Here is a 23,718-nt window from a genome sequence, read left to right on the forward strand (position 1 = left end):
ATGTTGTGGCAAATGGCAGGACTTCCTTTTTCGTGGCTGGATAATATCGTGCATGTCTGTGTGTGTGTGTGTGTGTGTGTGTGTGTTCTTTATCAATTCATCTATGCACAGATGTTGTTTCCATCTCTTGGATATTGTGAGTAATGCTGCAGTGAACCCAGAAGTACAGATGTCTCTTTGAGATAGTGATTTTATTTCCTTCAGATGTATACCCAGAAGTGGGATTGCTTGATCATATGGTAGTTCCAATTAAAAAAAATTTTTTTTAATGTTTATTTATTTTTGAGAGAGAAAGAGAGACAGAGAGAGGGAGGGAGAGAATGGAGCAGGGGAGGGGGAGAGAGGGAGACAGAATCCGGAGCAGACTCCAAGCTCTGAGCTGTCAGCAGAGAGAGCCCAATGTGGGGCTCGAACTCAAGAACCGTGAGACCATGACCTGAGCCAAAGTTGGGTGCTTAACCAACTAAGCCACCCAAGTGCCCCGGGAGTTCTAATGTTTTGAGGAACCTCCAACTGTTTTCCCATACTGGCTGTACCGATTCACATTCCTTCTGACAGTGCACAAAGCTTCCCTCCTTTTCTCCACACCCGCACTAGCACTTATCTCTTGTCTTTTTGAAAACAGCCTTTCTACTCAGCCATCAGAAAGAATGAAATCTTGCCATTTGCAATGACAAGGATGGAGCTAGAGTGTATAATGCTAAGCGAAATAAGTCAATCAGATAAAGAACAAAAACCATATGATTTCACTCATATGTGGAATTTAAGAAACAAAACAGATGAACATATGGGAAGGGAGGGGGGAGAAGGGAGAGGAAGAATCCACAAGAGACTCTTAATGATAGAGAACAAACTGTGGGTTGATGGAGGGCAAGTGGGTGGGAGGTGGGTGATGGGTACTAAGGCAGCACTTGTGATGAGCACTGGGCATTGTATGTAAGTGATGAACCACTGAATTCTCCTCCTGAAACCAATATTGCACTGTATGTTGAATAAAATTTAAATTAAAAAAAAAAGAAAAAAAGAAAAAGAAAATAGCCTTTCTAACAGATGTGAAGTGATATATATCTCACTATGGTTTTGATTTGCATTCCTTGATTAGCGATGTTGAGCATCTTTTCACATACCTGTTGGTCATTGCTACTGCCCTTCCATAGATTGCTTTTTCATTTTGTTGATTGTTTCTTTTGCTGTGCAGAAGCTTTTTAGTTTGATGTAGTCCCACTGATTTATTTTTACTTTTGTTGTTTGTGCTCTTGGTATCATATCCAAAAAATCGCTGCCAAGAACAATGGCAAGGAACTTTTCCCCTATGTTTTTTTTTTTAATTTATTTTTGAGAGAGGGACAGAGTGCAAGCTGGGAAGGGGCAGAGAGAGAAGGGGACACAGAGTCTGAAGCAGGCTCCAGGCTTTGAGCTGTCAGCACGGAGCCCGACACGGGACTTGAACCCGTGAACCACGAGATCATGACCTGAGCCGAAGTCGGGCACTAACAGAGCCACCCAGGTGCACCTCCCCCTCCCCACCCTGCTATGTTTTAATTCTAAGAGTTTTATAGTTTCAGGCCTTACCTTTAAGTCTTCAATCCATGTCAAGTTAATTTTTGTGAGTGGTGTAAGGGATCTGATTTCATTCATTTTCATGATTGGTTATCCAATTTTCCCAAAGCCATCTATTGAAGAGACGGTCCTCTCCCCAATGAGTGTTCTTGGCTCCCTTGTCAAATATTAGTTGGCCATTGATACATGGTTTTTTTCTGGGCTCTTGATTCTGTTCCATTAGTTTATGTGTCTATTTTTATGCCAGGACTATACTATTTGATTACTATACCTTTCTAACATAGTTTGAAATAAGGCAGGCATGATGCCTACAGCTTTGTTCTTCTTTCTCAGGATTGCTTTGGCTATTTGAGGTCTTTTGTGGTTCCATACAAATTTTAGGACTTTTTTTTTCCTGTGACAAATGCCAAATGCCATTGGAATCTTGACAGGGATTGTACTGAATCTATAGATGGTTTTAGATAGTATGAACAATTTAATAATAATAGGTCTTCCAATCCATTAGCCCAGGACATCTTTCCACTTACATGTGTCTTCTCAGTTTCTTGCATCAAAGTCTTATAGTTTCCATGTCCTCTTTTGACACAAGGTAGTAACATTAAAAAAATCATAATTTGTGGGCGCCTGGGGGGCTCGGTCAGTTAAGCGTTCAACTTTGGCTCAGGTCATGATCTCATTGTTTGTGAGCCCTTATAGTTTTCACCTCCTTGGTTAATTTATTCCAAAGTATTTCATTGTTTCTGATGCTATTGTAAATGGGACTGTTGTCTAGATTTCTTTTTCAGATATTTCAGTGTTGGTGCATAGAAATACAACTGAGTTTTGTATGATTTTGTATTCTGAGCACATCACTTTTCAAAGGTTTGATACTTACCATTTAAAAACTGTATTTTGTGTTATGTATGATACATAAAATGTCCTTAAGTTGTTTTAAAATATGTTGCTATGACCATGTAAGTCTAGAAGTGTTCTCTGTTCTACAGAGTTCTCAGCTCCTCAGGAGATTAATTCAGAGATTTACCTAGGCAAACTTGGGAATCAGTCTCTGGCACTAGGTTGTGGATGACAATAATTTTTAGCCTTCTTTTCTTAAAGCATAAAAAGTTCATAAACATCACTATGTAATGGTGATATCAATCAAAACTATTGAGGGAAAGTCACCCATAATTCCATCACCTTAACAAATTAACCATTTTTATTTTTCCATGTTGTCTATATATCTTTTAATGCTGACTAACATATCTCTTTAAATTACAAATTACTACTAATCCAAATGCAAGCTGTGTGAGCTATGAGAGATGCTTACAATGTATTTGAGGGATAGGACCACACAAGAGGTTTGATTCATCTGCCTTTAGAAACTTTTGACACAAGGTAGTAACACTAAAAAATCATAATTTGTGGGCACCTGGGTGGCTCAGTCAGTTAAGCGTTTGACTTTGGCTCAGGTTATGATCTCATGGTTTGTGGGTTCAAGCCCCACATCAGGCTCTGCACTGACAGCATGGAGTCTGCTTTGAATTCTCTCTCTCCCTGTCTCTCTTCCCCTTCCCCGCTCTCTCTCTTTCAAAATAATTAAACATAAAAAAATCATAATGTGTATACACATCTCCTCTCCTGCACTAGATTATAATCTCAGAGAACAAATGAGGATTGTGGTTTTTGTTCACTATTGCACTCCCTGAAATACACAGTGTGTACCTTGTACATAAAGGACAATAGTAAATATTTGTTGAAAAGTGAATGGGGCCCTCAAGATGGATGTGCAGCTACCGGAGGCTGAGACCAGGAGGGGAAAGCAAAGTTTCCTGTTCTTTCAGTTTCTCCCTCGCTTGGCCAGTGACAGTCTTGCGTGAGAAGAGGGCCGAAGGGGTGGGTGTGGGGACACCACCGTGGATCTACTCAATGTAACTCTCTGGAGTCCCTGTCTACTCGTAGCTACCACAGGCTCTCATCTCCATTTAGCCAGAGACCAGAGAAAACCACTAGGAGATCTTTGAGACACTCTTGTCTTCCATAGCAGCCAGAGATTCAAGAGGATTCATGAGGGCATAGCCAGAGTAACAAATACACAGTCCCAGAAGAGGCACCCTAGGGAGTGCCCTGTGCAGTTATGGGCCTGAGGACACGATGTGAGTTGGAAATAGACAGTTGTGGGGTTTTTAAAAGTTTGTTTGTTTATTTATTTACTTATAGCATGAGCAGGGGAGGGGGAGAGAGAAAGGGAGAGAGAGAATCCCAAGTAGGCTCTGAGCTGTCGGCGCAGAGCCCAACATGGGGCTTAGGAATCCGTGAGATCATGACCTGAGCCAAAACCAAGAGTCGGGACACCTAATTGACAGAGTCACCCAGGCGCCCCTGGAAATAGACAGTTGTTAAACATGTAGCAGCACACCTGCGCCAGGACAAAGAGCCACACACGTGGAGATTTTTGTGACTGAAAACAAATAGACAAAGTCAGCAGCTTCATCAGTGATGGTTGCCTAATATCTCATATGGCCAGAGAGGAGGGAACGTTTGCACTCAGAATTCATCATGTAGGGACAAGACCACGCCAGCCGTTCCCAGTAGAGACCAGCAAGGGTCCCGGATACCACCTGGATCTGAGGTCCCTCTCCCCCACTACCTTGCCGTCCCCATCATTGAACCACTATCCTCAGGACATCACCAAGCACCTACCCTGGTGACTGAATTATCCCAGAGACTGCTCAAAAGCTAACACAGAGAGACTTTCGGTTGGCCAGTTCAACAAATTTCATATTGTAACTAAAGAAAGTAAAGCTTGACAAAGTCTCCTTGGCCAGTAGGAAATGAATTTCTATAGGAGTTGAGATCCTTGTATTTACTGAAAGAGGAGAAAGATTTTTTTTTTTCTAATGGTGAGAAATACTGGCCTAGACTAGAGGAGAGATACTTCCTGTAGACCTCATGATTATGTGATCTTTGATCTTGATCTGATATATAATTAGGCTGAAAAAAATATATATCAAACAGGATCTATTATTCTAAGTTCCAAAAATCATCATTAAATTAAAAAACAGTGTCTTGATAATAGTGCTGAGAGGGGGTAGGCTAAGGTCAAGAACGTAGGCTGCGTCCATTACTTGGTGCATTTTAAAGATAGTGATTTTACATTTTACAGGCTATTTGGACCTGGCTACGTCAAAATGCTGTTTAAAAAGGCCCTGCTTCAGGGGCACCTGGGTGGCTTAGTCAGTTAGGCGTCCAACTTCTGCTCAGGTCATGATCTTACCGTTCGTGAGTTAGAACCCCGTATTGGGCTCTGTGCTGATAGCTGGGAGCCTGGAGCCTGCTTTAGATTCTCTGTCTCCCCCTCTCTCTGCCTCTGTCTCTCTCTCAAAAATAAACATGTTTAAAATATTTAAAAATGCCCTGCTTCAGACCCGTGTCTTGTCTGGTCTTCTAACCACAGTCTACTGTAACTGCTGTACCTCCTTTTCCTTAACACTTCAGCCTAAAGAACACAGGAGTGGTTTCCTGGTGACAGTGGTCACTAAGGATCTATTCATAAGCAACCAGCAGCAGTGGCAGAAGGAAAGGCTGTGCAATTTATTTTTCTTCATCACATTTTGGGGGGCATAAATTTTAAAAAGCCTAGTCATTCAGAGAGTTGCAGAAGGTGGATAATACTCTTTGCTGGCTGGACAATGTGAAAATACTGTAGCGCAGAATGGGAACTAGAAGACAATTCCATTTTCGTAAGAAGTCCCTCATATGCCTGAGATGTTACAGTTTTCTTCAAACAGTGGGAGGTGAGGGGTGTCTGAGTGGCTCAGTCAGTTGAGCATCTGACTCCGGCTCAGGTCATGATCTCATGGTCCATGAGTTCAAGCCCCACGTGGGGCTCTGTGCTGACAGCTCAGAGCCTGGAGACTGCTTTGGATTCTGTGTCTCCCTCTCCTGCTCACACACACTCTCTCTCATACAAATAAATAAACATTAAAAAAAAATTTTTTTTTAAATTTTTTTAACATTTATTTATTTTTGAGACAGAGAGAGACAGAGCATGAACGGGGGAGGGGCAGAGAGAGAGGGAGACACAGAATCTGAAACAGGCCCTGGGCTCTGAGCTGTCAGCACAGAGCCTGATGCGGGGCTCGAACTCACAGACTGTGAGATCATGACCCGAGCTGAAGTCGGACGCTCAACCGACTGAGCCACCCAGGCACCCCCCCAAAAAATTTTTTTTAAAGAGGCAGGAGGTGAGGTAGGGGACCAAGGAGTAAAGAGGAAGAGATTCGTTCATTTCATCAATATTTATTGAACCCTACCATATTCCAGGTGCTTTTCTTTTTTTTTTTTTTTTTAAATTTTTTTTTTCAACGTTTATTTATTTTTGGGACAGAGAGAGACAGAGCATGAACGGGGGAGGGGCAGAGAGAGAGGGAGACACAGAATCGGAAACAGGCTCCAGGCCCTGAGCCATCAGCCCAGAGCCCGACGCGGGGCTCGAACTCACGGACCGCGAGATCATGACCTGGCTGAAGTCGGACGCTTAACCGACTGCGCCACCCAGGCGCCCCTCCAGGTGCTTTTCAAAGCAAAGAGCTTTGAACTTGGAGCTTGAGTTCCAGCAGCCTATTGCTGAATACTTTTAACTTCTTGTTATATGAGAACAGCCTGGTTTTGACACTTGCAACTGAATGTGATCCTAGTGATATGGGACTTTTCGGGCACAGTAGTGCTCACTCTGCTGATCAAACATCCTCAGAAGCAGTGACTGTAACTCGACTTTACTCTTTCCAGGGTCAAGGACTCTCTGGCTGCCATTTTCTGTTTGCTTGGGGATATTTCTTTCATATTCCAGGTTTTCCTCAAATGTCTGGCTTCCTTGGCTGGCCACTAATCTTTAAGACTGATTCATGAAAAAGCTCTTTGGGAGCTCCAGGTGCATTGACAAGGTTTATTGCCTGAAGAGCCTTGCTGTAGGGGCCCTGGGTCCAGAACCAGCCTTATTATTTGGGGACTCTCTAATGTCAGTGTCTGGAGGTCTTTCCTCTGGGACTGTCTAGTTTCTTCAGAGGAGAATCTCTGAGTGCATACGAGCAGGGGACAGGGACATACCTGACCTAAGCTAATAGGTCAGTGCTAACTTCTTACCTAATACTCCAGTTTTTAACTCAATGACTGGTCCTCACCCTGCATGTGGCTTAGTCTCCAAGTCCAGAGCTTCTTGGGTTAATTTTCCCAGAAGATAAACCTCCATTCTCCTGTGAGGTGGCATTTCTCTGGCTCCTTAGCGTGGAGAAGGGGACCTGGGACTAGAGGTCCTACCGTTTTCCACATAGAGCTCACCAATCCTGTTACTTTTAGAGTTCACCTACACTTCTACCTTTTGTGGTCCAAGCACCCAGACTCTCAGTTTCTAGCTCATTATTCACTGGAAATCCCCCTCTGAGATGCTTGGATTTCAACTTCCTCTGTTCCATTGGGTTAGTTATTACTTCTCCATTCACTTTTCATCTTTTAGAAGCTTGTTGAATCGTCTTTGTTTCTGTTTCCTCTCCGATTTTTTCTTGTTGGGGCGAATACCTCTTTGCTGTATTCTTTTACTGTTATTTTACTACCGTTCGGGAGAAAGCACAGGTGTGTGGTCACACTAGAATGTCTTCCTTCATTTTCCCAATTGACCTCATTTTGAATCTCAGGAACTGCGATAGCAAATATCCTAATAACTGGCTGTAGGAAGGAAAGCCCCCGAGAACAGTTTAATGGGTCAGCACATCGTGGTAGGAGCTTGAATCACTTGTCAGTAAAAGAAACCCTACTTAAACAGGCCTAAGGAAAAGAATTTATTGGCTCATAAAAGTTGGGAGGTTCAGGGGGTTGAATGGACAATTTTGGTCTAAAAGAGAAATTCACGGAGGGCGCCTGGGTGGCTTAGTCAGTTAAGCGTCCAACTTCGGCTCAGATCTTGAGGTTTGTGAGTTCCAGCCCTGTGTCGGGCTCTGTGCTGACAGCTCAGAGCCTGGAGCCTGCTTTGGATTCTGTGTCTCCCTCTCTCTCTCTGCCCCTCCCCCACTCACACTCTGTCTCTGTCTCTCTCTCTCTCTTAAAAGTAAACATTAAAAAGTTTAAAAACAAAAGAGAAATTCATGGAGATAATCTATCATGTAGGAGGAAGAAAAGCTATCTGCATTAGCCAGTGAAGATAAAATAAGTTAAAGCAGTAAATTCAGGGCAAAGTGAACATGTCAGCCAAAAGCTTTGGAGACAAAACAAGGAAAATGGGCAGGAACTGCAGAATATCTGCTTTTGTGAACACAAAGGCAAGAGGAGCCAAGCACACAGTGGGGATTGAACTTGGGATGGTTCAAGCTTCATTAAAGTTGTGATGTGCTCTTTCTCCACAAGTGTTCTTTCTTTCTTTCTTTTTTTTTTTTTAAGTAATCTCTACACCCAACGTGGGACTCAAATTCACAACCCCAAGATCAAGAGTCGCGTGCTCTGTGGACTGAACCAGCCAGGCACCCCTACCCACAGGTCTTCTGACGATGGGACATCTTCTTTGTGATAATGACAAAGAGCACATGCAAAAAATTAAGTAACAATTAGCAGCAAAGCCACAGGTAGTGTAGCTAACTAAACCGTGGGAGACTATCTGGAGGGGAGTTTTGGAAGTGATTTGATCACAGATAAAAGAATAATGTCATTAGGAAAATTATTTGTTTATAAAAAGTATTACCTAGATCCTGTGGGCTTGACAGGGCTTCTAGATACTTCTACACTGTTGTCTCTCTCCCTGACTTTGACCCAAGTGAATGAAAGTAAAGAACCGTGTGCTTGCACACTCTTATTGCCTCACCAGCTGCTTTACTGGCACCACTGCCCAGAAGCAAATCCCAGGAACCCAGGACTGGGAAGTGGTAGGAGTTTTTACTCTTCATGAGCCAGGGAAATTGATTTGGGATTGAAGTCCTTGAGCCTCCTCCTCCAGAATGGATGGCAGGAGAAGAAAGGGGAGACATCACAAAGCTGGCTTCAGGCATAACTGGATCCAGTTCAAATGGTGTCATCAGGCCTGTTTCCTAGGTCTGCTTATCTCTTGCAATTTCATTCTGGGCTTCTTCAGCCCCAGATGCCTATGCTCCCAGCTTAGCAGATCTAACGAAAAGGAGAATCTTTCCGAATAGTTCTGACCAAAAACTCCTGGAAGCAATTCTGATATGTTCTGCTGGGTTACATATACATCTCTGAAATGAGCAATGACACTGAAGAAACAAGGAACTCTGACTGGCCTGCCTTACTCACTTGCACACTTCTGCGACGATGGCCATGTGAGTGAGAGTTCAGCCCCACCTAAGACACGGGAGTGGGTTCCTCCCAGGAAAGAAGAGTTCTGACATAAAGGGGAGGAATCAGACTGTTAAAAACAAGAGATGTCCATAACAGGTTCATCTGCCACTAATGGGTTAGAATCTCATCCTTGTGTGGTGACCGGCATGGCCCCTAATAGGGAGTATAGCACTCGAACATTCTAAGCTTTTGGAATGAAGATGGAACTGATTTATTCTGCATAATTTTCTTGAAAGATTTTTTTTAGTATATGTGCTGCTGAAGCGAGCACTTAAAAGGTTTTTTTAAAGTAATCTCTATACCCAGTGTGAGGCTCAAACTCACAACCCAGAGATCAACAGTCATGTGCTCTACCGACTGAGCCAGCCAGGCGCCCCTGTTCTACATAATTTTAAGTAAATTTTCATTTGGTGTGATGACCATAGCACCTGCAGAAATGATGCGATTACAGTCTCATTCTTTAGACTCTGTAAATACCAGCTTAAAAATCTGGTAGTTGTGGCGGCACTTGGGTGGCTCAGTCGGTTGAGTATCCGACTTCGGCTCAGGCCATGATTTCATGGTTCACGAGTTTAAGCCGCATGTCAGGCTCTGTGCGGACAGCATTCAGATTCTATGTTTCCCTCGCTATCGGCCCCTTTCTCACTTGCACTCTGTCTCTCTCTCTCTCAAAAACAAATAAACACATTAACAAAAATTTTTTTTAATCTGGTAATTGTGAACATGGAGACTGGCAGAGGCTAATAGCAGAGGAATAATTTGAGTAGGGCATGTGCCCCTATTGACTTGTCAATGCCCAGCCTGGCATTTCATTTCAATGTCCCCCTTTATCAAAAGTTTTCAGTCCCATTTATTGGAATTTTTTCCTCCACTAGAAAATAATTTAATGATTACCTTGTATGTAAATTATACCAAAAATAGCTACCTATGAGAAAAAATTACTTGCTTTACATTTTATTTATAGTCAACTTTTCTGAAATACAATTTTATAAAGTGAGGAGTACCTATGTAATATAAAATTGGGAATGAGTGGGGAATTTTCTTGTGGTAAACCAGCTGTAGTTGGAATGTTCTCACACCTGTTCAGCCCATGGAAACCAAAGAAGTCACATTAACAATACACGCCCACCTAAAAGACTTCAATAACTTTCCCCCATAAAATCTTCACTAATTAATTTGGGGGTTGTGAATGAGTTTCTTACATGTGCTTAGGAACAAACGTGCTCATGTTCCTGTGGTGGTCCATTTCCTGGTGGAAGTCCTTCTTCAAAATCTATTTGAAGGAGGCACCCACCGTGTTGCTAGGACCTGCCATGTAAATTCTGCTTTTCTGCTGCTCTGACCTACAGGCACTTGGTAGGCATGATTTGCTCCATCCACTCAGAAATGAAGACAATGCCCTCAGCCCACTCTGTCCTTTCTTACCTGGGTCTCAAAACAGCACTGTGTGTGCCCAATCCAACGAAGTATCATGAGAAAATTTCAGCTTCTTCTTTTTTTAAAGTTTATTTATTTATTTTGAGACAGAGAGCACAGGTGGGGGAGGGGCAGAGAGAAGGAGAGAGAGAATCCCAGAGAGAATCCCAAGCAGGCTCTGCACTGTCAGCACAGAGCCCAACACAGGGCTGGAACCCGTGAAGCGTGAGATCATGACCTGAGCTGAGACCAAGAGTCAGACGCTTACGTGAGTGAGCCACCCAGGCACCCCATCAGCTTCTAATTCTAACACTTCTTTTTGCAAGGACCGAGTGAGTCCATAGGAACAGGTAGGTCGGGGTGGAGTAGACGTGGAGAGGTGAGAAACCATGCCTTCCACTCTGCTCTCCCAGATTCTTGCTTGAAATCTTCTCTTTTCCTTTCTTTCTCAGCCTCCAAATTCTCCAAGGCTCCGAATGTAACTCACTGAATCAAGTGTCAAACACCCCTGTATTTGTTTATAGATTCAAATTTACATCGCAGAGCAGGAGAAGGTGTGTATCAGCTACCCACATCCCCACCTGTGCCAAAGCTTAGCAAGTCCACCGGATCACCTGCCTCTCAGACAGATTCCTTTTCAGAACAATGTCTTTGAGACTTGCAAAAATCATTTTAATCATCTGTACTCATGGAGCAAGGAAGAGAATGGCTGTATAAGTGTTGACAATGGTTTTTTTCTTTCCGAATCCTACAGTGTTAGAGTAGCCTACACTTTGTCCTATATTATACACTTGCCCTATTACTCAGCACATGTTCATAACTGAGGTTCTATTTCTTGTGTTCACATCCATTATATAAGACAAGTGCTGTAAAGTATTCTGCATATTAGATGCTGTAATCCCTAATACATTTTTTTTTTTTTTACATTGGGCATCGTCCAAATATTTTCAGTGACTTTCTTGTTGAAGCCAAACACAACATTAAGTTCTTACTCAAATCATAGGGATCGGTGATGAAATAATTCTCAATTCATTTTTTTTTTTCTTGCACAAAGTTTCTTTTGAAATCAGTGGGAATTTTGAATGTGGGCTAGCTCCAAGAAGCATTCTGCAGAATAAGAATCATTTCCAGTATTAATGGGTCATTGTGTCCTTTCGCATCTGAATCACCTATCAGTTTGGCTCCCTTAAAAATGATTTTGCAACCATCTGAGGAATTTCTTTTGATGATAAGACTATAGTGGGAAGGTGAAAATTATCTCTTGCCGTTTATAATGACATGGATGCAGCTAGAGAGTATGATGGTAATGAAATGTCAAAGACAAACACCATACGATTCCACACATATGTGGAATTCAATAAACAAAACAAATGAGCAAAGAGGAAGACAGACAAACCAAGGAAGAGACTTTTTTTTTTTTTTTTAAACTATAGAGAACAAACTGATGGTTACCAGAGGGGAGGGGATGACAGGATGGGTGAAATAGGTGATGGGGAGGGACTAAGAAGTGCACTTGTGATAAGCACAGGGTGATGTATGGAAGTGCTGAATCACTATATTGTACACCTGAAACTAATATGACACTGTACGTTAACTAACTGGAATTAAAATAAAAACTTTCAAAATTAACAACAAAAAAAGAAAATTATCTCTAATAATGAAATGTATAATAATCTTTAAAGATTAAAACTCTTAAGAAGAGTTTGTGAATCATAACAGTACTCAGTTTTATTTTAACCCTCTTAATATTTTTATTGCCAAAATATTAAAGAGAATGTTTAAAAGCTTCAGTAATTTCATCACCCTGTTAAAGATGTCTTTTTAATTTTTCTTTAACATTGATTTATTTTAGAGAGACAGAGCATGAGCAGGGGAGGGGCAGAGAGAGAGGGAGACACAGAATCCGAAGCAGGCTCCAGGCTCCAGGCTCCAAGCTATCAACACAGAGCCCGACGCGGGACTCAAACTTACGAACTGGGAGATCATGACCTGAGCAGAAGTTGGACGCTTGACTGACTGAGCCACCCAGGTGCCCCTAATTTTTCTTTAAAAAAATTTTTTTTGTTCATTTATTTTTTGAGAAAGAGAGAGAGTGGGAGGGGAGGGGCAAAAAGTGGGGAGACACAGAATCTGAAGCAGGCTCCAGGCTCTGAGCTGTCAGCACAGAGCCTGACATGGTGCTTGAACTCGCGAACCGCGAGATCATGACCTCAGCCGAAGTCCGTCGCTTAACCAACTGAGCCACCCAGGAGCTCCATCTTTTTAATTTTTCTAAATTTCCTTCCACCTTTGTCCATAGGTGCCTATATTTTATATAACCAGGATCACAGAATATGCACGATACACATAATTCATCTACTAAGGATTCTCAGCTAGGGGAGATTGTCCCCCAGGAGACAGTTGGGAAGGTCTGCAGACATTTTGATTGTCCCTGTTAGGGACAGGTCGGTGCTAGTGGCATCTAGGGAGCAGGCTGTTCAACAAACATACTACAGTGTGTAGCTCCCTCTCAAAAAAAGAATTATCCAATCCAAAATGTCAATAGTATGGTAGTGCCAGGGTTGAGAAACCCTTGTACGCGCGCGCGCACACACACACGCACACACACACACACATTATGCTTTTAACAACTATTAAATTCTTTTTTATTTTTACAAGTTAAAAAAAAATTTTTTTAACGTTTTATTTATTTTTGAGACAGAGAGAGACAGAGCATGAACGGGGGAGGGGCAGAGAGAGAAGGAGACACAGAATCGGAAGCAGGCTCCAGGCTCTGAGCCATCAGCCCAGAGCCCGACGCGCGGCTCGAACTCACGGACTGCGAGATCGTGACCTGAGCTGAAGTCGGACACTTAACCGACTGAGCCACCCAGGCACCCCTTTACAAGTTTTTTATAATTATCACTTATTTCATCCAGTTGATGATCACGATTTATGTAACGATTTCCCCACTCTTAGATATCACAACATTATGAAAATTTTCATACAGATGGCTTCTGTATTAGTTTGAATTAATTTCTCATGAGTAAAATGACCTCAGTAAAGGGTATTATTGTTTTTAACGACTCTTAAACTTGGTAGGGGGACCTTATAAACATTAACTTTGGCAAAATACATTAATTATTATTATTAGTTTCTCAAAGCCAATTAAAATTTGCCTTTAACCAGTTTCTAATGCTGTAATTTTGTGTTGAGAGTTCTCTAGCAAGGTAACTCTAGTTTTTGTTTAATTTGACAAGGATACAAAGGCACTAACAAATTAATGAGTTGATGAATTAAAAAAAATTTTTTTAATGTTTATTTTTGAGAGAGAGAGAGAGAGAGAGAGAGAGTGCAAGCTGGGGAGGGGTAGAGAGAGGGGGGCAGAGGATCTGAGGTGGGCTCTGTGCCAACAGCAATGAGCCCGATGTGGGGCTCCGACTCACACACCGTGAGACCATGACCTGAGCCAAAGTCAGACGCTCAACCGACTGAGCCACCCAGGTGCCTCAACTGATGAATTTTTAATAACTAGGAAATATGTGTATATGGCACAAAATTGTAAAGTGTAAAAGAATCTGTATTCTTTTAAGCTGTGGTTTCCAGCAATCCTGTATCCCTCCCTGGAAGGGCTAACATAGGTATGTTAGGTACAGGCTAGACACTGTCATTACCAAGAGATCCCAAACTAAGGCATAAAAGCAAAACAGAAGTTCGTCTTTCTCATGTACCAGTCTGGAAGTATGTGGTTCAGGCCGCGGAGTGGCTTTGCTCCATAAAAATCATCCAGGGACCTAGTGCCTTCGATTTTGCTGCTCTGCCATCTTTTATAGTGTTCTGCATGGTGAAAGCTAATTCAATCCCACATCTGCACTCCAGCATGTGGGAAGGGAAAGAGAGAACATGGAGGCAAACAATATCTTTTTTAAGCAAATCATGCAGACAGAGAAGGGATTTAAGTTCCACCATCCTACCTACTCATATTCCGCTGGCGAGAACGTTGTCACGTGGCCACACCCGGCTACAAAGGGGGCTGGGAATGCAGTCTTTAGTGAGGTGGCTGTAGGTCCAGCTGAAAATGCAGAAGAGAATTGATGTTGTAGCTGTGGGTGTCTAAAAGTAAGAATCGATTCATTCCCAATGTGGCAATGATGTCAACTGGATTATGAATCACTGAATCTGTCTCAGGATTGAATTGTGGGGATGTCTGGCATGTCACAATTAGATCCCTTCAAAGAACCAGGAATACAGTAAACAGCAATCAATACAAGCCTGATTCTTCAGACCATTTCATTTCTAGATCATTTATCTTCTTTAACCCACTCTTCTCTGTCTTCTATTTGAATTTCTAAGGCTGGGGCTTGGTAATCTGGAGGTCACTGGCAATCTTCCTTCCCCACAACAATACTGGGCAGACTTAATCTTTTGAAGTTGTGAACTGGGTGAAATTTATCTTTGGGGATCTCAGCTCCTTGCCCTCCATCCCTGGGCCTACAACAGCCATGGTGCCCCAACCATTCAGGACCCCACACCACAGGTCTCGCAGGCTTGCTCTCCGTGTAAGGCTATGAATACAAAATTCTCTCTTTTCTTTTCCTTTTTTTTTTTTTAATTTTTTTAACGTTTATTTATTTTTGAGACAGAGAGTGACAGAGCATGAACAGGGGAGGGGCAGAGAGAGAGGGAGTCACAGAATCTGAAACAGGCTGCAGGCTCTGAGCGGTCAGCACAGAGCCCGACGCGGGGCTTGAACTCACGGACGGTGAGATCATGACATGAGCCGAAGTCGGACGCTTAACCGACCAAGCCACCCAGGCGCCCCTCTCTTTTCTTTTCTTACCCAACAACTACACTTTGAGTTGCTCCACTTCTAGCTGGTTGATAAGGCTGGGAGGTTGGGGACAGAGAAGGGATTTAAGGAGTGGTTGAAAAGTTGCTGCTTGTGAAAAAAACAACAACTCAATTTGACTGACTAAAACTGTTGCCTCACCTGGTTTAAAAGGATTCGAGTTTGTCTTACTGTCTGCAGGACACACACACACACACACACACACACACAGATTTTCTAGGTCTAAATTGCAGATGTACACATTGGTATTTATGAAGAAACAGTTCCAAATATTGTTTTTATAAATTTCCCCTTCTTTTGTGCAAAAAACCATTGCACTCTAGAAATAATCAAGCAGATTGACTTTCTCTCCTCTCCCTCCCTAGGTCATTTTGATGTCATTGGCAGAAGAGCTGAAGCCATCTTAAAGACCTTGCTTGAGATAACATGATATACCAATATTATCTTTTCTCACTCTAAATCTTCATTATAAGAGTTGACTTGGTGATATGTAAGTTGACTACAGATATCTTTAGTTCTCTAAACTTGTTGCAAGAATAGTTAATATTTTTAAAAGATTCCAGAAAGAGCACATGAATTGGCCACTACTTGCGAAGACTCAGTAACTGTCATGTTTATTCAAATAGTTCAATGCTTCCCACATCACAGTACAGGGAAAAAATATTAGTACTTGCATGACACACTGAGGGAAGCTGGAGCCAACTGGCTTGGAGTCTGTGTGTGCCCATGGCCTCACCTAGCTGTCCCAAGGGATGAAGGGAATCATTACCTCAGCACACCGCATTCACTGGGCAGCCTGGTGGAGGAGACGTATCTAACATGCTGCTATGCGAAATGTGGTCTTCAACATCAGCAGCAGCAGCAGCACTTGGAAGCTTGTTAGAAATGCAAAATTGTAGGCTCTATGCCAATTTACTGAGTCGGAATCTGCATTTTCATAAGATTCCCAGGTGATTTATATGCACATTGAAGTTTGAAAGCACCAATCTAAGAAAACAGGTCGATTTCTTTAGGTGAGTGTGGAGGATACAGAGGATTGCACCTGGCAGTCATTACATCCTCCTTCTCGCTTTGGAGTATGCTTCCTGTGCTGCAGAGGCTGATAAGCACAAATGACACCCTCCAGACTCTCTTGCAGCTATTACCATGGAAGTACTTAGGTTTCAACAATTAGCAGAGGCTTCCACGGAAGCCCTGGAAGGCTGCCTCTCTGCTGCCAGGATCGCGGAGGCATTGTCTCTTCCGTATAGGTTCTAGCGTTCAGTCATTAGCTTTGTGACCATTGGGAAGCTTGGGGTGGGGCATCCATTTTGCCGGTTCGGGTGATGGTTAGTAGCGTAGGACTCTGGGGCTGGCTGTGGAAGTGGATTCTGGTGGCTGCCAGACAGCGGCCGTGTTGGTGCAGTTCTGCAGCTGTCAGGTCTGAGTGAGGGAGAGCACAGCTCTTTTGGTATCCTAGTTCTGAGGTGGGGTTTTGAGAATCATTCTAGTACTACTCTCCATTATTCTTAAAGGACTTTAATACCTCCAGCTTAAACTAACTGGAATGGATTCTGTTCTCTGAAACTAAACTTTGATAAGAGTCTGTGTTTTCAGGATCATGCATGTATTCACTGATTTATTTAGCAAGTATTTATTGAGGGCCTTCTCTGAACAGGTATACACACACACACACACATATTATATGATTAAACATTATATTCCTAAGAAAGTAGTTCCATCCAAATAGGGCAGAAAAATTAAAAGTTCCAATTCCAATCTAATCACTACAAAAAAAAATACTTCATATGTCCTCATTGTTATACTGGAAAGAAGATGGCAACTTAGAGACAAAACATTAACTTTTCTGAACTTTGCCACATGGGGATAGTAAGGACTTACCCTGTCTACCTCATAAAGTTTCTGTGAAAATCAAATAAGGCAAGATATATGAAACTGCTTCGTACATATTGAAGTGCTATGTAGTGCTGGTTATTTTATTTGTAAGTAGTAATAATAGTAAATTTATCCTACAAACTTTTAGCTTTGGATGCTTATTTAAATTTTTTTTTAACGTTTGTTTATTTTTGAGACAGAGACAGAGCATGAACGGGGGAGGGTCAGAGAGAGGGAGACACAGAATCTGAAACAGGCTCCAGGCTCTGAGCTGTCAGCACAGAGCCCGACGCGGGGCTCAAACTCACGGACCGTGAGATCATGACCTGAGCCAAAGTCGGCCGCTTAACCGACTGAGACGCCCAGGCGCCCCTTGCTTTGGATGCTTATGATAGCACCTTTAAAGAAAACTATTTTTGCTTGCCTAATCCTTCTTTCGGTGCAAATTCTGATGTTCATGTAATGGCATTCTTAAAGATAAATCAGAGAGTGACTGCTTTGTGAAAGGAATTTTCACTTTTGAAAAGGATTCACAATAGGAATTCTTTCATTAGATGTGTCTCATTTAATACAATTGGTTGATGTATGAATTTAAATTAAAAAAATTTTTTTCAATGTTTTATTTATTTTTGAGACAGAGAGAGACAGAGCATGAGCTGGGGAGGGGCATAGAGAGAGGGAGACGCAGAATCTGAAGCAGTCTCCAGGATCCGTGCCGTCAGCACAGAGCCCAACGTGGGGCTCAACTCATGAACCGCGAGATCATGACCTGAGCCGAAGTCGGAAGCCCAACCGACTGAGCCACCCAGGCGCGCCTATGAATTTAAATCATACACATTTTGGTACATCCAGTGTACAAAATGAGCTTAGTTGGTTGAAAAATGTAATTATTATTATTACGATTATTATTATTTTATTTATTTTTGAGAGAGAGAGAGAGAGAATGAGCCGGGAGGGGCAGAGAGAGAGGGAGAACAGGATCCGAAGCAGGCTCCAGGCTCTGAGCTGTCAGCACAGAGCCCAATGTGGGGCTTGAACTCACAAACCATGAGCCAAAGTCGGACGCTCAACCAACTGGGCCACCCAGACAGACCTGTAATTGTATTTTTTAAGTGAGCTCATTTCAAATATGGGTGAGGAGCAAATCAAATTATAGATCAATCTTTGAGACATACACATAGACATATCTTGCAAAGCTTCCATTCTTTGTTTTATGTCCGTTTTCTTGAGGTATGTGAAAGAGAAGCTTAATTCAGACCAATAAATGTCTGGCCAGTGCCTTCTCTGTACAACGTTATAGGTGACGAAGACGCAAAGATGAATGAGACAGTCATTCCCTGTGCTCCAGTCCAGTCCAGCATGTCAAAAGCAGCAGCCAGTCATACATGTGGGTACTGGTCACTTAAAATGTGGCCAGTGTGACTCAGAAACGGAATTTTACATTTTATTTAATTTTAACTAATTTAAATAAAAGTAGCCATGTGTGACTAGTGGCCACTGTATTGAATGGCACAGGCCTAGCCAAACTCAGTAGCTGACTTGTGGTTAGGATGCATGGAAAAAACACTTTTCTTCTGTCTTAAAACAAAGGTGGTCTATTAATTTTCTGGTCTTAGGGGTGGTGGTGGGGAAAGTGCCACGATGGTTTGGGAAAGTACATAGTATCAAGGGAAACAGTTATACAATTCTGTTAAAAATCTATTCTATTTGATTCAAATGTCCCCTAACATATTCAGAATGCAACGATACCACCAGGCCAAAAAAGCTGAAGACAGCAAAGGTCAAAAAACAGGTCTAAGGGGCGCCTGAGTGGCTCAGTCAGTTAAGCATCCAACGTCGGCTCAGGTCATGATCTCATTGGTTCATGGGTTCGAGCCCCGTATTGGGCTCTGTGCTGACAGCTCAGAGCCTGGAGCCTGTTTCAAATTCTGTGTCTCCCTCTCTCTGTCCCTCCCCTGCTTGCACTCTGTCTCTCTCTCTCAAAAATAAATAAAAACACTAAAAAAAAAAAAAAAAGGCCTGAAAAACCTAGTTTATGTGTTATCTGTAGTATTCCTTGTCATTTTTAGAGTGGTCCCAGCATCAAAGATCAGGAAGGAAGAAGGAGTGAATTAGTAACTTACTTACTAACGAAACTTCCCTGATGGGGTGAAGTGGGCCATTTCCAAGATATTTTTATTTTTCTCAAATTAAAAAAGATAGAAAAGAACTAAGAGCTCATGCTTAACAACAAAAAGGTATTAAGAACTACTTATTACTACCAACTATTTCACATTCCACACAATTGGGAATGATCAGTAGCACTTAATACCCTTTTGTTAAGTGTTAGCAACTACTTGTTAATTTTGTTTTATCTATATTTTCATACGCAAGGTGAATTTACTTTGACAGATTCTACTTAGTCTCAACTGTGGATAGAAATGCCATGATTTTACTCTTTTTACTTACGAAAATTATTATTTTTTTTTTTTAATTTTTTTTTCAACGTTTATTTATTTTTGGGACAGAGAGAGACAGAGCATGAACGGGGGAGGGGCAGAGAGAGAGGGAGACACAGAATCGGAAACAGGCTCCAGGCTCCGAGCCATCAGCCCAGAGCCCGACGCGGGGCTCGAACTCCCGGACCGCGAGATCGTGACCTGGCTGAAGTCGGACGCTCAACCGACTGCGCCACCCAGGCGCCCCCGAAAATTATTTTTAAAGATGTGTGAAGCAGTCTCAATTCACAGGAGTTAGAAGTGGAAATAGTTTAAGTATTATTTCTAAGACTAAGTGGCTATAACAAGAATCTGAACTTTACCTATCATTATTTGGTATATGAGCTAGTTCTGTAAGGTTAATCAATTTTATTTTTGCTGACTTATCACAGATTGTTATTTATTTATTTATTTATTTATTTATTTATTTATTTATTTTTAAAGAGGCCAAACATGGTTGTAGTTCTAGCCCCAAAGGAGATGTGCATGATGATAGCAACTGAAAAAGAATACCACTGTGGTTACACTTGACTACACAGTGAGCTAATAGTGCTCGGGGCACTTCCTGTGGGGTGCATCCTCTTGGAACAGTGGCTTCTTTTGACCCTAACAAACCAAATGTGGATCAAATTAAAGGGACTAGTTTGGGTAACAGCACCACAGTCGCCTTTCTTGGGGATCTCTGTGAAACATGGCAGTGGTATCATCACAAACATATTCTGGATTTGACAAAGTTTCATGGGAACTAATTGATTTCATAGGAACTAATTGACTGGGATTCTCCCTCTTTCTCTGCCCCTCCCTGCTCATGTTCTCTCTGTCTCTCTCAAAATAAATAAATAAAACTTTAAAAACTTTTAAAAAATAGCAGCAATATTGAAAATTGAGTTTGGGCATGAAAAGTTCACAATTTGCATCTCTGGTTCAAATGAGGTATCCATCAGAAGATTGTGATACTTTTCTCATGATTTTTGAGCCTTTTTCTATAGAAATTAAATTTATAAATGAACATTAAATTGGGGCATCTGGGTGGCTCAGTCAGTTAAGTGTCTGACTCTTGGTTTCAGCTCAGATCATGATCTCATGGTTCATGAGTTCAAACCCCAAGTTTGAGCCCTGTGTTGGGCTCTGCACTAAACAGCATGGAACCTACTTGGGATTCTCTCTCTGTCCCTCCCCCCTTCACACACACACACACACACACACACACACACTCTCAAAATAAATAAATAAACATTAGAAAAAAAGATACTAAAACAGTGTATTATATTTGTAATTTCTTATGGAGGTGAATTGAATTTCCTTATACCAATGAAAATGGTGAAAATTATAATCTATTCACCTCTTTCTAGACATACAGCTGCATAAGCCCTGGTAGAAATTAGCGAATAAGGGGTGCCTGGGTGGCTCAGTCGGTTAAGCATCCGACTTTGTCTCAGGTCATGATCTCGTGGTCCCTGAGTTCGAGCCCTGCGTCAGGCTCTGTGCTGACAGCTCAGAGCCCGGAGCCTGTTTCAGATTCTGTGTCTCCCTCTCTCTCTGACCCTCCCCTGTTCATGCTGTCTTTCCCTGTCTCAAAAATAAACGTTAAAAAAAAAAATTAAAAAAAAAAAAGAAATTAGCAAATAAATTAGTATCATGATAAAGGACTAAAAGATCTGTGTTCTGATGGCAGTAAAAAAAATGTAATAATTCAATCATTCTTCTTGATGAAGTATACTGGCTTTGGAATCAGATTGCTTGGGTTCTAATACCGGCTCTCTGGTTTACTTTGTCTCTAGGGCAGGTCCCTTAACCCTTCCTACACTATTTTTTTTTTTAATCATACAATGGGCATAGCAATAATAACGCCTGTTAGAGGGCTTCTGTCAGAATTTGTTCACATGGCCCTTAACAGTGGTTCGCACAGTGCCTGGCACATTGTAAATGGCTGTAATTATTACTGCATGTATATTACATGTGCCTTGTTTCCTCGACTTGATTGCAAGCTTTGAGAAGGCAAAGACCATCTCATATAGTTTTCTGGTCCCTTCATCACCTGGCACAGTATCTTATAAATTACATAGTCAGCATGGAGATTTAAAACTAAAGGGCAATTCGGGGTTAGATAAAGGACCTTGACTATCGATTTCCCCAGGGCTCCTCTGGACTTGTCTCTCCCTGTAGTATAACCCCTGAATCCACTCTGAGTTGTGGCAATGGTAGTTCAAGGCTGCTTCTTACCCTAATCAACAGCGGCCAATCCAATCAAACATCTAGACAATCAGCCAAAAGACTGAAGCTATGTGTCCTGCAACAGAAATTTCAGAAAGTCATGGCATTTAGGAGCTGTTTCTGGGTTTCTTAGGCATTTCTGGCTACTGGATGGTAAGTAATTTCTTTCTTTCATCTAAGTTAAACCATGCAGAGTATAATTTATGCCCTCCTTCTTTAGCTCTTCTCATGGTAGAATGATGAGCTAGCTAGCATTTTCCTTATCGAAGGACTTATTGTCACTGAACAACTCATCAGCAACAAGCTCACAGATAACCCATGGCCAACATACTGATCTATGTTTTTTAAACATGCTTTCTACATTTTTACTTCTTCAGTTTTTGTTTTGTTTTGTTTTGGTTTTTTTTACTTAACAGTTTGATGTGAGCTATTCATCAAAAGATGAAGTTTCATGCTGGTACATATTGATTCCTACCCTCTGTTAGTAAACAGTATAGCAACAAAGTTCAGTAAGGCTGGGTTTCCTTATGGATTGGTGTGAGACTTGCATTTTAACTTGGTATAATCTACGGGTTGGAGGTAGGTTTTGAGAATTTAAAATATTTTCACCATTACTATGAAATATTTGGAAAGTTTGTATAAGGCCTTCCTTCTGACTCTTCTCATTCTTCGCAGTGCTCTGCCAATAATATTTCTGCTCTGTAGCTAGCACTGCAGCTCCCCCCTTTGATATTTCTTCTGTCCACTTCCATTCTATCTTAATTTAAAAAATACATTTCTAAAATTTTTTGTTGTTCTATTTTGTCAGTAGACACTTGCAACTGTGCACAAATCTGATTATAAGCTGTATGGTGCTGTGAAAAACTTGCAATTGTTTTCCAAAATGACAGGCAGTGTAAATTATAAAACATAAAATAGTATATGTTAAAGCATTGCCAGCAATAAATAAAAACGGCTTATTTGGAGGAAGTAACCTTGGAAATGAAAGAACTAGGCTGGAGGAGGAAACAATCCACATGGTTAGGAAAGGAAGAGCCACATTTAGGGGAGCATCTGAGGGACAAGGACAATGGAAACACTCAAGTGACTCCTGATCCTAGACAGTCCTCCAAGGGTTGTCACAGAGGGCAGTTAGGTTGGGCTAGATTTTCCAGTTTGTCTCCTGAAAGATACTGGACCTTTATTTCCTAGGAATCACTCATTCAGCATTTCTGAGTACCTAACTTGTGCCAGGGGCCTGCACAGGAACTGGATATGCAAAGATGAAAAGAGCAAAGTTCGTCTTCCAGCGTTTCTAGAACACTCTAGGAGGTTAAGTATAAAAGGGCCTTGTTGCAAAAAGAGAAAACAGCAACCAGAAGCTTGGAAGAATCCTCAGGGCTCCACGGAGGAAGTGAGCTGTGGCCTGAAGGGTTTTGATAGGCTTTTGTATGTATCTTTCAAGAATAAATGATAATGTGAAATAAACAGATCATCCCGAAAGGAAAGGGCTGGGAAGAAGCATGGCATATTATATGGGAGATTTAAAACATTTAACTGGAGCAGGAACTTATAGACCAGTCCCTTATAACTGTCAGGAAAGAAGGGTCTAGATGACAAATGAGTGTTAAGTGATCAAACTGACATTCACCCATGTGGAGCGTCTTCTTCTGACTGGCACCTTGCTAAATGGAAATGTGGGCTGCTGTTCTCGAATACCTAGTTAGGGGCGGACAGGGTGCACCCACTTTTATCAGATTTTGCACACCACATAAGGCTTCTTCCTAGAAGGCTACTTTTGATGGTTCCAAACCCTTTCCTCCCCTCAGCCTCTGTAGTTTTAAGGGCTGTGCGAGGTCTATCTGCAGGGATTTTAGAGGTTTTCCTCATTCTCTTCTGAAGAGAAGTAATAAAAGCATTTAAATTAGCGGGAGGGCGGTTAACACCCGCAGCCCTGGCTTCACTGCACGCCTCGTCACCACCCGGGTTCACTCAGCGCCTGGCTTCGGGGGAGCCGAACAACGTTAACGGCCGCCGGGGAGCAACGGCTCC

The 23,718-nt window shown here is 41.9% G+C and overlaps 1 protein-coding gene across 3 annotated transcripts in view; it reads right to left on the reverse strand.

The window, feature by feature from the left end:
* The window catches only part of GALM (galactose mutarotase), a 115,084-nt gene that overhangs the window by 89,693 nt on the left and 1,673 nt on the right, over positions 1-23,718 (reverse strand). The window contains exons 1-2 of one of the 3 annotated variants that reach the window (XM_047068659.1): positions 21,697-23,582; positions 14,251-14,344 (exon numbers count right to left, since the gene is read on the reverse strand). The exons of 1 other annotated variant lie outside the window; for it this stretch is intronic. In XM_047068659.1, coding sequence (XP_046924615.1) covers positions 14,251-14,254 — 4 coding nt within the window. In that variant the 5' untranslated portion in view covers positions 14,255-14,344; positions 21,697-23,582. Of the gene's footprint in view, positions 1-14,250; positions 14,345-21,696; positions 23,583-23,718 lie in introns of those variants that run through there. One more of the 3 variants, XM_047068658.1, reaches the window with a different exon arrangement.

Source organism: Lynx rufus, unplaced genomic scaffold, assembly GCF_022079265.1.
Source record: "Lynx rufus isolate CCGP_SWC_20201006 ecotype Redwood Valley unplaced genomic scaffold, mLynRuf1.p SCAF_8, whole genome shotgun sequence".
NCBI classification, from domain to species: Eukaryota; Metazoa; Chordata; class Mammalia; order Carnivora; family Felidae; genus Lynx; species Lynx rufus.